The sequence below is a fragment of the Otolemur garnettii genome, unplaced genomic scaffold (assembly GCF_000181295.1).
Source record: "Otolemur garnettii isolate 467f Iridium unplaced genomic scaffold, OtoGar3 scaffold00105, whole genome shotgun sequence".
In the NCBI taxonomy this organism is placed as follows: Eukaryota; Metazoa; Chordata; class Mammalia; order Primates; family Galagidae; genus Otolemur; species Otolemur garnettii.
The window spans coordinates 1,143,520-1,158,604 of record NW_003852500.1 but is presented as its reverse complement, the minus strand read 5'-3'; the positions used below and the strand labels follow the sequence as shown (position 1 = coordinate 1,158,604).

Below are 15,085 nucleotides of genomic sequence, written 5' to 3'. Positions count from 1 at the left end.
TTACTGAGGGCTGGTCTCCAGAGGCTCCACCCGCAGCCACAGGCCGTGCTCCGCGCGCAGAATCAGGTCCGGCTGCCTGCGTGGCTCGGTGTCCGGCAGGAAGCAAAAGCGCAGCAGCGTGAGCGCCAGGACCACCTTCATCTCGGCCATGGCGAAGGCCTGCCCGATGCAATTTCTGGGGAAGAAGGTGGGGACCGTGACTGCACCCGGGACTCCCAGCTAGGCTGATCTGAGGGGTCTAACCATGCTGAGACTCCCATGTGGGCTCGTGTATCCCCTAAGCCTGTCCCAGACTCCAGCCCCAAACTCATACCAGCAGACTGAGGAGGAGACTCTGAGCACGCTCATTCTTCAGCGATCTTGCTCAAATCTCTGACACGCTCCTCCCCCCAAACATCCACCCGACAAGCAGACATGGGGGTGGAGGGAGTGCTAAAGGGACATATGACAGAATTGCCTTCTATACTCTCACCACTCTCACCCCATCTCCAACTCAGATCCCCACTGGCCTCACCTGGGTCCTGCCGAGAAAGGAATAAAAGCCAGAGGTGACCTCTTCTGAGTGTTTTTTGGGTCGAAGCGGAAGGGGTCATAGACCTGGGGACGACAAGATAGGAGTGCTGAGTGGCGTCTCTCAAGAATCATAGCTACCCCAGAAAAGTCAGATGTGGGCACAGTGGAGGGTAGTGTCTGTTTTCCCTGGTCAGGACCCCTCTCCCTCACTGGATCCCAGGATGGAGAAGAGGAGATGGGGCAGCACCTCTGGATCCGACCAGACTGACGGGTTGTGATGAATTGCAAAGACGTTGATGGAACAGATGTTCCCTGTGAGGAGGAAGAGACAGCCAGAACAAGGTCCACTCTGCTTGATGGGACCGCCAACCTGCCCAGTAGCCTCCTCCCCTCTTCCATTGTAGGCACCTTTGGGAATGATTCGGCCATCTGGGAGCACAATGTCCTGGATACAGTGACGAGAGAGGAACGGGGCTGGGGGATGCAGCCTCAGACTTTCCTTGATGCACATGGTCAGGAATGGCAGCTGGGCCAGGTCCTCCCTAAGGAAACACCCTAACAATTATCCAGGGAGCAAAGACAGCCCTCTACTGTCCCATGAGACCCCCTCAACACCTTTCTTTGACCCTTAGACTTATAACAAAATAGATTCCAAATAAATCAAAGATTTTAAGTAATAGAAAATTAAAGTGGCAAAGGGCTGGAAGAAAACTTGGTCTTTACTTTTAGGTGCATTTGTGAGCAAATTGTAATGCTCAGATGCTATCCTTAAAAGCATTAAAACATTTACATGAAAAAGTTTTTGAAATTATGTAATAAACTGACAAAAGCAGGAAAAACATCTTCATAAAGTTCCTATAAGGTTATTTGAATAAACAAGATCCATCCACACTCTTCAGGGAGATGATGTATAAAGGCATCAATTCTTTCTAAATAATCCATATAGTCAATGCAATCTAATAAAAATCTAGCTGCATTTTTTTTTTTTGGAACTTGACAATTATAATTATATTCTATTTGGAGGAGTTCATCAAGAGCTAGGTCAATTTAACAATGAAAGACATAACAAAGAAATCCAATGTACAATCCTAATACAAAGGACTGGTAGTAAAAATGAAATAAAATAATTTTTTTAAAGCAGAAAAAATCCAAACCCACAACTGGGGTTCTGCTGCAAGAACAAGAAAACAGATACATGGAACAAAGTAGAGAGCTTAAAATCAGCCACATTAATAGGTGAAAGCTGTTAGCTAGTAAAGGAAGGTCCACACAACCCTAGACAATGGGTAGATACTTTGATAGAAGGTGTTCAAACAACTGGCAATTGTTGTACACCATATAGTATATGGAAAGGGGAAGCGAGAGTTACGCTCAGAACACTCAGTAATTATAAGAAACACAGGTTAACAGTTTGGTAATATAACACCTTGGTGATAAGAGCATGGGGACGGATTCAGCTCTCTGTAACAGGAGAGAAGATCAGTGACTGGGAGTCTCTATCAGTGGTGCAAATAGCCACAAGATCACATCTATAAGAAGCTGCAGGAGTAAGGCAGTCAGGAAGATCTCATTCTTTCATGGGCCCGCTTACTCTGACTCTTTCCTTTCTCCTGCTTGTAGGACGTCCGCCTGGCTTCTTTCTAAGAAGACTGCTAAGATTCAGTCTCCTATTAAGACTGCTCTTCTCCCTCTAAGACTGTTTCTCTCTCTCTCTCTCTGTTTCTCTTTCTCTCTCTCTCTCTCTCCCTCTTCTTCTAAGACAAACAGCCCTAAGGCACCTAAGGGTAACTGTTCCTGAGTAAGATAATAGCATAGGTTCCACAACCAGACAATAGATGAGCTGGGGCCAAAGACCTGGCCAGTCCCAGCCCCGACAAGTGGCACCCCAGATGGGACAGTGGAAGCCACCGACAGGCAATGTGGAAACAGACAGAACCAGATCAATGTCTACACCATATGCAGAGTGGAACTTTTTCCTATCTGAGAAAGGTGAAAGTATAAGGTTAAAAGTTTATAACATAAGAGACATTTTGTCTTCTAACAGTAGGAATTTCTAAAATCCCAAAAGCACAAAATATGAGATTAAAAGAAGAGGACTAAATATTTATGAAAGTAAGAATTTCTGTACAATAAATAAGAATTTTCTGTATAATCAAGGGCACATTCCAATGAGAGATTCAGAGATGTCCACAATAAATACATAGATCTCAAACAATATCTAGACTATACAATGTATTCCTGTAAACCTACAAGAAAAAGGACAGGTCATCCAAGAGAAAAGTAGGGAAAGGATAAGATCTAAGAATTCGAGGAAGCTCAGACACATGAGATTTAAGAAGAGATGCCTGAAGCCACCGGTTATCAGAGAAAATGAAGTTATCTAACAATGTGATGTCACTTCATATCCACTCAGTAAAAGAATTAGCAAGGTAGATAGTGCTAAGCATTGGCTGAGGTTTGAGGTAGAGGGGCTCATGCCCAGATAATGGCATGGACAGGGGCTGCCACTTTGGGGGCAACTGCCAGGACATGGTCAAGGAAAGACGATGCATGTTTTACCACCCAGTGAGAGGAGTCCCAAGGATGGATCCTAGAGAAATTCTCAGGCAGATAAAGAGACACAAACAAAAGTGTTCATCGCACTGGAGAGATGGAAGCAGCCCAGCATCCAGCACTAAGGCATGAGAGAGGAAAGAACTATACGATGGTAAGAGCAATAAAGGAAGCGTAATTAGAAGCATAGATGGCTAACAAAACCATGGTGCTCCATTTCTCAAAAATGTTAAGAACCAGCACAAGATCTGTGATATAACGACATATTTTCAATTTTGAAGTACATCCACCCTAACAATAAATTTTATGAATCCTATAACATTCTGGAGAGACCCATCTTTCTCCCTAGAATCATATGGGTAGCAGGCTAGAAGTGGAGAATAGAGATAAATAAGAAGAAATAAGTATTGCATGGGAAAATGAGAAGAACTGGCCATGAATCGAGGCACATGGTTAACTCAAACCTTAGCAGCTAAAAAAAATAATTAATTAAAATTTCCATATGTGCACCTAAGGATAATAATTAGTAATTAAAATTTAATAATTAATTAAAATTTCCATATGTGCAGCTAAGGTTTGAGCTAACCAAAAAAAATTAATTAAAATTTCCATACGTACACCTAAGTATTGAGTGACTACTTCCAATTTTAGTACTAAGTACACGTGTACACATGTGGAAGTAAAACTCAGTAGAAATCAAGTAGGTGGAGGGGGGAGAAAAGGTTCAGTAAATTCACACCTAACTGGTACAGCGCCCACATTCTGGGTGTGCACATTTATAACTTTTATAATTCCAAGAGCATTTTTCAAACTAGCCAACCTGAGCATAAGGTTCAAATGGGGGGGGGGGGAAGAACTAAAAAAAAAAAAGTTATAAAAGCAAAGTAATAGAACCAACTGTACAAATATGAGAATATTTTAAAAGTATGATAATGAAGACTTCTTTATATCTATATATGACCAATAAGTGGAAAAGAATAGAGTACAGAAATAAAACCAAGTGTATAAATAATTTTAGTTTGTTGTGAAGCTATCATTTGAAAGTACAAGACAGGTACAGAATGTTCATTAAATTCTGTTGGGACAAGTCGCCACTTGAAGAAAGAGAAGAGATTCCTGCCTCAGTATTTATACAAAAAAGAAGCTCATAGGGAAAAAGTACTAATATTTAAAATATTAATAAAATATTAAATAAACACAACATTTCAAAAATACATAAACCTCCCATTATAGGAAAAATAAACAAGAACTATAATTTAATATCAGACTGTGAAAAGTTTTCTGTGTATTATTTTAATAAAATAAAAACAGAATCTCTAAAAGAAAGAATTAATACATTTGACTACAAGTAAATGGACCAAACTAAAGAAAATGAACAAAAATAAACAATAAGGTCAAAGGTCATTTGAGGAAGAACTTTGCATAATAAAAAAATAATTTTCTTGATATATAAGAATTCCTATAAAATCAATTTAAAAAAAGGACAAATTTTGCAAACTGACAACAGGAAAAGAAATATGCAACAACAGGTGAACACAGCACTTAACTTTGCCCTACTTAAAGTGATCGTCAATAAAATAACTAGGATTTTGTGGCACCTATCAGATTGGCACACTTTTTTTTTTAACAGTTTCACTTTGTCACCCTGGGTAGAATGCCATGGCATCATAGCTCACAGCAGCTTCAAACTCTTCTGCTCAAGCAATCCTCTTGCCTCAGCCTCCGGAGTAGCTAGGACTACAGACGCCCACCCTGAAGCCTAGCTATTTTTAGAAACAGGGTTTCTCTCTTGCTAAGGCTGGCCTTAAACTCCTGAGCTCAAGCAACCTACCCATCTTGGCCTCCCAGAGTGCTAGGATTACAGACTTGAGCCACTGCATTGAACATAGATCAGCAAACATTTTAAAGTTTCATTAAAATTGCAAACATTTTTCAGTTAATGAGGACACGAGAATACTGACACTCTCAAAATTTGTGTGTAGGAGTGAATTTTCCAAGAGCTATTAAATTGTAAAATTCAAATGGTTTTTGATTTAGCAACTTCACTTCTAGGAATTTTTTCCTGCAGAGATGTTCAGATGTTCAAGCAATGGTCAGTGTACATCGATTTTCACCATACTGTGTTTGTTATAGGAAAAGGCTAGAGCTTATACAAACGTCCATCAGTGAAGGAATGTTTTGATAAATTATGTCATATCCATATAATGGACTCCTGTACAGCTATCAAAAAGGACTAAGTACTACTCATCTTATTTTACTTGAACGGTAAAGTAGCACAGATGCTAACAGGCAGTTTAGTAATATCTATTATAATTGCAAATGTTTACATAAATGTCTCCAACAGAGGAATGAGATAAACTATGGAGCTACACAGCATTCATGAAAAGCTTCAAGATACATTATTGAGTAAAAAGAACATGTGACTACATATTATGAGGAACAGATGGCTCTGGAGACCTCTCAGAAAATGGAAGAGAGTATTAGGCTTGAGAGACGGGTTAATGAAGGGGAATCTAATTTTTCCTCCAATGTTTAAACTTGTTCCCATGATTAGTTTTACCATTCAAAATTAATGTTTCAAAACTTTGTTTTGAAACAAGGAAAACATCTTGAAGCTGTATTGTCCACGTAACTTGCCTGAGTGCACTGCATGTACCCCCAGATGTACAGGGACAGAGAGAATGAAAAAAGATCCAAGAGGACAGACAGTGTGAACAGATGAATGGGGGTGGTGTAGACTAAACATTGTCTGGAAGGACACAGGAAGCCATCAACGGCAAGAAGAGAATTGGGATGCTGGCACGAGAAGGAAGCCAACATTTATTATAACCCTTCTGTACCATTCAAATTTTTACTAAGTGAACCATTTTTTGAAGTTAGGGGGTACACAAAACTATCTCTCTACTTCACAGTCTGCTGTGCTAAGCAAAGCCTTGATGTGGATTGCATTACTCCCATAATGTCTGACTGGTCCAGCACCTTCTCCCCATGCCCTAGCCCCTAGACCAGAAATTGTTCTCTACACCTACAGTCCCATATCAACCCCTTCAATTCTCCCCTGTAGCCACAGAGAGATATTTCTAATACCCACATCTCTCCTGCTCAACATCTCCTATGGCTCCCCGCTATCCTCCTATGTTAGTCATAGAACTCCCTTCAAGAAAGAATTTGCTACCTACCTGTAAGGATTACAGTGAACTACTAGCCTCTAACTATAAGACTGCCAGGTTCTGCTCCAGCATTCAAGCCACAACCACATTGTCCTGAGCAGTCCCCAGACAGTGACTGAGCAGGGTCATCCACTGCCCAGTGTCTGACTCCTTTAACAACAGCAAATCTGCCACTCTTAGCTTTTATTTAGCATCAGCTTTCCAAAGCCTCTGAATGAACATACCTCAAGTTAAAGTACAATTTCTTTACGTGGTTTCCAAAGTATTCCAAGGGGTCTTGGAACACTTTGTAAGGAGCCCCTTCCTGTCTCTTACACTGGACATTTCACAAGGACTCAGCCACCACTACTTCCCTCTCCTATCACCTAAACTCTCCAGGCTCTCTCCTGCATGCTTTCATCCTGGTCTTTGCATGGCTGTCCCCTTGAGTGGAAGCATTGTCCTGTACCCATTCTCACCATGATGAATTTGTATTCGCTGCTTCTTTCCCAAGCCTCATCTTCTCCCGCCCCAAGTTTGCCCATGTAAGATGGTCCCCGTGTTAGGGAAGAACAGGAAATGTGGAAGTATTTACTGAAGGAAGAGACAGACGACCTTTACCCACTAAGGTTTTTGTAATTCAGTGGAATAGACTGTAAGATGGTAATTAGAGGGAAGAGCAAAAACATCAGTGGGTGGAGGGGTGAAGGTCTTGAAAAAAAATGCAGCTTTCACCGGAAAACTAAGCGGATGGACAAGAAGCTTGTTGACTGAGTATATGCTGGAAGGCATCTGCTATACAGACATTGTTGGTAATTTTCCAAGAGTCTTTGAGGAGAAAGAGAAGAGAGTGGCTCAGAAGAAATGATTGCTTTACTAATATCAAATAGCAAGTTATTGGGGCAGATCTTTCTGCAATCAATGCCTACATTTCCCTTGTCAGCCAGGCTTGGTACCAGGCCTTTCTTCTGGGCTCTGCTCCTATTTCCACTAGACAATAATGGCAAGACCAACATAAAGATCTTCTGCCCTCCCCACCTGGAGAGTAGAGCCAATGATAGCGCTCCAAACAGACAAAAAGGAGCTACACTCACCATTCAATCTCCTTAGGTTCTCGGTCCCTGAGAAGCTCTTGTACTTCCTTCCGGCAGTGCTCCTGGTATTCTGGGTGCCTTGCAAGGTTGTACAGGACCCAGGATAGGCCACTGGCTGTGGTATCATGACCTGAGAGGCATCCAGGCAGGCTTGAGTCTCTGGGCTGCTTCAGCACCAGAGGTAGACAGCAGCCAAATATTGAGGCCCTCAGGGAAGATGGGAGAAGGGAAAGGATGGGCAGAATGGAGGGAATCACCCACTGCATCCTGAGATGGATAGACTTCCCCCTTTCCCACTGTAGTCCAAAACTGGGACCCTCACCCCCAAACATGAAAGTATCAGCCTCTGCTCGTATGTCCTCATCCGACAACTCCTTCCCATTTTCATCCTGGAGACAAGGCAAGATCTGTGAGTCATACTGTATCTGAGGGCACCTGAGTCTAACCTGAAGACAGTCATCCAAGCAGGAGACCAACCTCGTCTCCAGACCTTCCCACAGGCTTCCTCCCTGCTCTCCTGCCTCCTGTTTGCTCTCCCCAAGCAGCAAACAGGAGTCACCTCAAAAACTTCTCTCCAGCTTATCCTCCCTCCCATAGCTCCCCAATGGCCTCTGCATCAAGTTGAAATTCTTTGATCTGACATTTCACTTTAGTGTCAATTCTACCTCATTAATTCAGAACCCAGCGAGGCACACCTTGCTCAGCAGAAGCACATCAATGAAATCCAAAGATTTTGACTTGGTCTTGATCTTGAGGAAGTCATCAATACCCTGAGTGGCAAGGGTACGGCGGCGTTCCTGGATAATGGCATCTGTGAAGTCATGCACCAGGTCACAAGCCCTGCAGAAGCGCCTCCCTTCAGGAGTGAGGTAGTAGAGGAAGTCCATGTACAGGAAGAACTGATAGTATCGCTTCGTTACAAGGGTACTGAGGTCCAAGATGGCAGCAATATATTCACTGGGACTCCTGCAAGGCCAGGTCAGAAAGAGGAAGCAGCTCATTAACACACATAAAATCCTGGGAACATCTCCCAGCCTGAATCCCACATCCATGGGAATCCCACATCAATGTTCCATCCATTAAAAAGTGCCTTCCAAACCCCCTTCTTTCTCTGTCTCCCACCCTCTGTGAGCTGCCTCATGCTCCAAGTCCCCAAGGCAGAACTCGAACATCATGTTTATCTTCTCTATTAGTCAATATCCAGTCCTACCTATTCTTCCTCTCAGTTTCTCCCAAATCTCTTATGTTCTTGTCTACTTGCTAGTCCTCTACGGAGTCAAATGTCCAATCTCAGCTCTAAGCATGACTGTCATCTGCTCAAACACTTTCCATGGCACCTTGGAAACCTTGGATAAAGTTCATACCCTTTTTTCTGGCTTTTCAGTGTTCTTGAGATCTAGCCAATGCTCACCCCTCCACCTTCATTTTCATGGTATCTTCTTAAAGGCTGTTGCATATACTCTGCTCTTCGTAGCTTCCTTGCTTTCATTCACACACTTCCACCTACCTAGAAGAACTGCTCTTTCTTTCTCCCATTCCATGTCCTTTGATGACCAGTGCTGGCCTACACCCTCTAGGAAGGTTCTTTTGCTTGCTTTGATCTGTCTTCCTTTCCCACCTACTCCCAAATTCCCAGGCCCAAAAGAAGAACTCACTCCTGACAATTGCTGTCAAAGCTGAAGATGCATTTCTGAAGACTGTCCAAGGTCATGAGGCTGATGTGTTCAAACATGTCCAGATGGGTGCTGCCCTCTGAGGTCAGGCGCTGCCACTTGGCCTGGCCAGAAAAGGGGACAGAGCTGGAGCCTGGCCTTATCACCCCTTCCTAACCCAAACATCAGGACAAACTCCCCCCTATCATCTTTTTGCCCTTCTACCCCAGGTACCCATCTTCAGGGAGGACCAGCCTTGGGGGAAAGCAGAAGCTTTTACTAGAAGCTTAGATGAAGATCACAAGACAGATGAGGAGATCTGGGTTCCAGTTACAGCTCTGCCTTCTATGCTCTGAGTACCTTTGGTCAACTCATTGCCCTCCCCTAGGCCCTACCTATTACATCTCTAGTATAGGTTAAATGACCTGCTTTAGTGCCAAGTGAACCAGGTAGAACCCCTGCTCCACCATTCCTAGCTTACTTACCTTCTGGGTGAACTTGAGCAAACTCCCCAAGCTCTCTGGCCCTCAGTTACATCATCCATAGTCGGGTGATCATAATCATCTTTATTTCCCTCACAGGTTTGTGAAATTAAATTAGACAACATATATCATGGAATTGGCATGTAATTTCTGGCATGCATTAAGTCAGCAGTCCCAAATTTACAGGCACCAGGGACCAGTTCCGTGGCAGACAATTTTTCCATGGACCAGTGGCGGGGGGGGGGGGGTTCAGGATGATTAAACAGCATCACATTTATTGTGCACTTTATTTCTATTATGATTGCCATTGTAGTATATAATGAAATAATTATGCAACTCATCACTCACTATAATGCAGAATCAGTGGGAGTCCTGAGCTTGTTTTCTTGCAACTAGATGGCCAGATTCTGACTTAAAGTTTTCTGCCAAATGCAGCTGTACAATTGAAGTAAGATGCTCACTTCTCACTATAAAGCCTGCTACCAGATGCAGCTTACTTGTCACTTGCCACTTACTGATAGAGTTTTGATATGAGTCTGCAACAATTGTTTTATTATGGTCTCTGTGCTGTCAACCCTCTCTGCTAATGATAATTGGTATTTGCAGCTGGTCCTCAGGGCTAGCATTGCTACCTCAGCTCCGCCTCAGATCATCAGGCCTTAGATGCCTATAAGGAGTGCAACCTAGAACCCTGCACACGCAGTTTAGAGTAGGATTCCTGCTTCTATGAGAATCTAAAGCTACCGCTGAACAGACAATAGGTGGAGCTTAGTCAGTGATGTGAATAATGGGGGAGCAGCTGTAAATACAAATGAAGGTCTATTGACTTGCTCACCACTCATGGCCAGTACTGGTCTGCAGTCCAAGTGTTGGGGACCCCAGAAGTAAGTGCTCAATAAATTATGTCTCTCGTTATCATCTTCATCTTTAGCATAGCAGCAAGTGACTGAAGAAATTTTTCATCTCTCCCTATATCTTCAGCCTTTGCAATGAGACTTTGCAGCTCCTTCCATTGGGAGGCAGAAGCTGTTTCTCCACCTCTTGAATCTCAGCTGGCCCTAGGTCTTGCTTCGGCCAATAAAGGAAGGTGGAATCCTGATGTGCTGGCTCTGACTGTTTCTGTGCACTCTCTGGAACCCTACCTCCACCACATGAACAAACCTAGGTTGTTCAGTTGGCCCACCGAAGCCTTCGTAAACCAGCCTACAGCCAACTCCAAACATGAAAGCTGATCTGCAAAGCATTCTACTAGGACCCACTCATGATCACAAACTTGTGAGTAAGCCCAGCCAGGATAAGAACAATCCCTAACCTACCTATTTTCTCACAAGCAATAACAAACACTAATTTTTTTCAAGCCAGTGAGTTTTAAAGTGGTTTATTATGCAGAAAGAGAGTTTCATTGTTATCATCGACACTCAACAGTCTGCAGGGCTTCGGTGGGGAGTACTGAAAACTAATGCCTTCTTTTTTTTTTTTTTTAACTAATGCCTTCTGAGCACCTACTATATGCCAGGGACATGACTCCACTATATTATCTTAGCTACCCTTCAAAGTGGGGATTGTTATCCCCATTTTACAGATGGGGAAACTGAGGCTTGGGGAAGAAGTGCAATGGTCCAAAATCACCCACCATATCCAGGACTCTAGATCATAGATCTCTCTGAGGCCCCATTCACCTCCAAGGCTCTATCTGGGACCCTGGCTTTAAGGGAACTCACATGCATGATGTTCACGCTCTTATTGAAAATCTTCACATAGGGCTTCAGGATGTTGAAATGAAAAGCAGGTGTCAGCATCTGACGGTGATGTCTCCACTTGTCACCCCTACTCAGCAGGAGCCCATCCCCTAGTAGGACAGCCAAAGGCATAAGCAAAGGCGGCACCTTCTCCTGGCCCCACAAGGTTATCCCCTCCACTGATCACCTGCAGTTACTTACCCAGCCAGGGTTTCAGGAACCGAGAGAGGAACATATTCTTGTGTGTGATGGTGGCTAGTATTACAGACAGGCCATTAGAAGCCATGCAGAGGAGTAGGTGGGAACTTCAGAAATTCATGATGGGCTCCCAACCAGGAGTGTCCCTTCCTCATCCTGCCCAGCATGGCAAGAATGGAGCCAAAGACATAGGAAACAATGGGGAAGAAGGAAAGACCAGGGGTACCTTGCTGGGCTGCAGCCCCAGAAATAGGAAAAAGAACAAAGGAATACCATATCTGTCTCCTAATGCTTGGGAGTTCCTCCAAACAGATCCCTGTATTGAAGTCTCTTGGGGACCAGTGGTGTTCAGAGCACTAGTGCGGAAGGTGGGGTGATACAGATGGCAGAGCAGGGAGAAGACACTGAGATGGGGGCTGGGGAGTATGTGAAGGGAAAAGAAAGATGGGTGAGGGAAGAGGGAAGGAGGGACCAGGTTACTGCAGGGACCACATGGGAGCTTAGGGAAGGAGGGACTGGAAGACACACACCCACAGCAGCCACCACCACAAGCTCTGCATGCATGGATACCTGAGGCATTGAGGACAGAACGGACGAAGTCGGGGTGGCACAAAGTGATGACGGGGATGGTGGGCCCGAGCCACCTCTTAAAGATCTGGGGGTAGGTGGCCACAAGCTGAGTCATTTCCCTCAGTCCCTCTTCTGTGGGGGAGACCTGCAAGCAAGTCAGGGCAGTCACCTCAGGTGATGGATAATTTTATGTGTCAACCTGACCAGGCTAAGGGATGTCCAGAGAGCAGGCACAGCATTATTTGTGAGGGTATCTCCAGAAGAGATTAGCATTTGAAATGGTAAACTGAGGAAGGAAGACCCACCTTTCCCAATGTGGGCAGGCACCATCCAACCCATGAGGGGCCCAGAGAGAACACAAAGGCAGGGGGAGGGGGGCTTGGCTCTGTCTTCTGTAGCTGGGACATCCATCTTCTCCTGTCCTCAGATATCAGAACTCTGGTTTATTTGTTTTTCAGGTTCTGGGACTTACACCAGCAGCCTGAGGTACGAAGACCTCTGGACTCATAGTGAATTACACCATTAGTTTCCTGGTTCTCAAGCTTCCACACAACACACCATAAACTTCTCGACCTCCATATTCATATGAGCCAATTTCCACAATAAATTCCCTCTTATCTCTGTATACCCACAACTGTATCTATACATCCTATTGATTCTGGAGATACCTGACTAAAGCTTTCTCCAGGAGGAGCCACAGAAGATCCCCCTCTGCAGCCTCCAGACATGGTGCAGCCTCTACAGTGAACAGTGTACCCAGCTTCTGCACAGATGGAGGGAATCTCTGCTTCTTCCTGCTCCTTCCCTACTGGGGAAGTCTCAGAGTCCCAAGGCCATATCCCAGGATATGGGAAAATGCCATACTCTATGGCCACAAAGAGGCCCACCTTGCTTGGAGAAAATGCATTTTCTCATTCTGAGAGTGGTTCCAGCTATGGAGTCAGCCACAGAGCAAGGTTCCCAAAGGGCAGCAGAGTGATGTCAGGGCTCCAGCCTCAGGGCTGATTTCCTATATCCTCCCAGGTCACAGCCAATGGGCTCCAGTTCCTTCAGTGAAGAAGGAGGGATCTGCAGGCCTAGGACCTTTTTCATTCCAGCCTCCTTTAGGAGCAGGCAAAAATGTGGGCTCAACTTAAGCCTGACCTAAGCCAATCCCACAGGGAGCTCTGAAGTATCAATTGTATCACAAAGATGTGGCTGTTGGAAACTAACTTTAGCCTAAAACCACAGGAGGCTCCAGACTAGTACAATAAGGATATGGGCTCAGCTAACTTTTGGCTGCAGCCCGATCCCTCAGGCACACTACAGAGTACATTGCATCACAGAGTTGCATCACTCAGAAGCAAGGGAACTGGATTTTGCATACACATGGCAGTTAGTTGCTATTGCTGGCTGTAGCATCCCACCCACCCCAAAAACAAGAGATTCAGCTTCCCAGACACCTCTGCATAAGCCCCCATGTCTGGATGCTCCCATGAGCTGAGGACAATTCTCAGAATTAGGAGACAACAGTGACTAGCAAAGACCACACTCACAGCAGGTAGCAATGAGTGCCTCAGCCTCTATACCAACACTGTCTACCCCAGACACATGGAAAGAGATAGAGCAAGAAAGGGAAAGGGTAGATATAAGCAAGAAAGATAGAGACATGGAGACAGACACAGACAGACAGTTAAGTTGGTAGCTTCACCTGGTAATGCTCTTCCTGTAGACACTTTCACCTTGGCTCCCAGGACATTCCTGTCTCTGGGTTTCCCTCCCATCTTTCTGACAGCTCTTTCTCTGTATATTTTACTTCTGTGCTGCCTGATCTCCAGATGATGTTGGGGTTCCTGGGTTTAGCCCTGTACCCTTCTCTCTCCCTGGGCTCTCTCATCCTCCCAGACCCCATCTTCAGTCCCCCTCTCATCCCTGGCACCCTTATGCCCTCACTGCCAACCACTTCCTGAGGAGCCTCCTGAATACTCCAGACCCCCGACCCAGTGTGGCTCAAACAGAGCTCCATTGTTTTCTTACAAACTGCTTACACTCCCTCTGTGGCTCCACATCACCCTCCAAATTAACCTCTTCCCCACTTCCCCTCTCCCTTTTCTCCTCCCTGATCACTCTAGCAGCATCAAACTCCCACTGCTTTCCCTAGCTCAGAAACCAGGTGCTCACTCTCTCACCTCCAGGCCATGGGATGGGCTATCCTTCAATACAGAATATACTTCTCTTTGCTTAAAAAAATTCCTACTCATCATTTCAGACCAACTTTCAACAATCCCTCCTCTAGGAAGCCCACATGCCCGCCCAACAGCACTTCTTGGGCCTCATGAGCACTTGTCTCTTCTTGGAACCAGCTCTGACCATACAGGATTTGGAGGTGTCTTAGTCTAACTCTGTGTCCCCAAGGTTGGGAATGCCTCCAAGGCAGAGCCTGGGCTGGGTCTCCCCAGAGATCCACAGCATGGGGGTCGGCAAATAAATGAAAGAAAGAAAAAAATGGCCAAGGCTATACAGCTAATAAAAGACTAATAAACAGAATCTACCAAGAACTCAAGCAAATCAGCAAGAAATAAAAACAACCTGGGGCTGAGCTCAAGCCTATAATCCTAGCACTTTGGGAGGCTGAGGCTGGTGGATTGCCCTGAGCTCACAGGTTTGAAACCAGTCTAAGCAAGAGCGAGACCTCCATCTCTAAAAAAAAATAGCTGGGCATTATGGAGTTAGATATCATCACCCTGGAGCTAGATCTCATCTAACTCCAATGCAAATGGATCTTAACAAAAAGTCCCAAAACAGAAAGTGCTAGAGTAGATGCAAAGAGAAAGGAATTCTTATACATTGTTAGTGGGATTTCAAACTGGTACAACCTCTATGGAAAGTTGTATGGAGATACCTCAAAGAACTTAAAGTACACCTACCATTTGATCCAGCAATCCCACTGCTGGATATATGCCAAAAGGATAAAAGGTCATTTTATAAAAAGGACGCCTGCACTCAAATGTTTATAGCAGCACAATCCACAGTTGCAAAGATCTGCAAACAGCCCAAGTGCCCAACATGTAACCAATACATAGGTGGAGTAATAAAATATAAATAAAATATAAAAATAATATATAAATAAATTTATAAATATATAAATAAAATATA

The 15,085-nt window shown here is 44.4% G+C and overlaps 1 protein-coding gene across 1 annotated transcript in view; it reads right to left on the bottom strand.

Moving 5' to 3' along the window:
* LOC100952013 (cytochrome P450 4F8-like) overlaps nt 1–15,085 on the bottom strand; it is a 29,528-nt gene continuing 14,443 nt past the window's right edge. Inside the window, exons 2-12 of the mRNA XM_003796619.2 lie at nt 11,951–12,095; nt 11,384–11,437; nt 11,165–11,292; nt 8,965–9,086; nt 8,005–8,275; nt 7,632–7,698; nt 7,310–7,439; nt 922–1,055; nt 761–825; nt 515–597; nt 1–175 (exon numbers count right to left, since the gene is read on the bottom strand). Of these exons, the coding sequence (XP_003796667.1) occupies nt 1–175; nt 515–597; nt 761–825; nt 922–1,055; nt 7,310–7,439; nt 7,632–7,698; nt 8,005–8,275; nt 8,965–9,086; nt 11,165–11,292; nt 11,384–11,437; nt 11,951–12,095 (1,374 nt within the window). The remainder of the gene's footprint in view (nt 176–514; nt 598–760; nt 826–921; nt 1,056–7,309; nt 7,440–7,631; nt 7,699–8,004; nt 8,276–8,964; nt 9,087–11,164; nt 11,293–11,383; nt 11,438–11,950; nt 12,096–15,085) is intronic.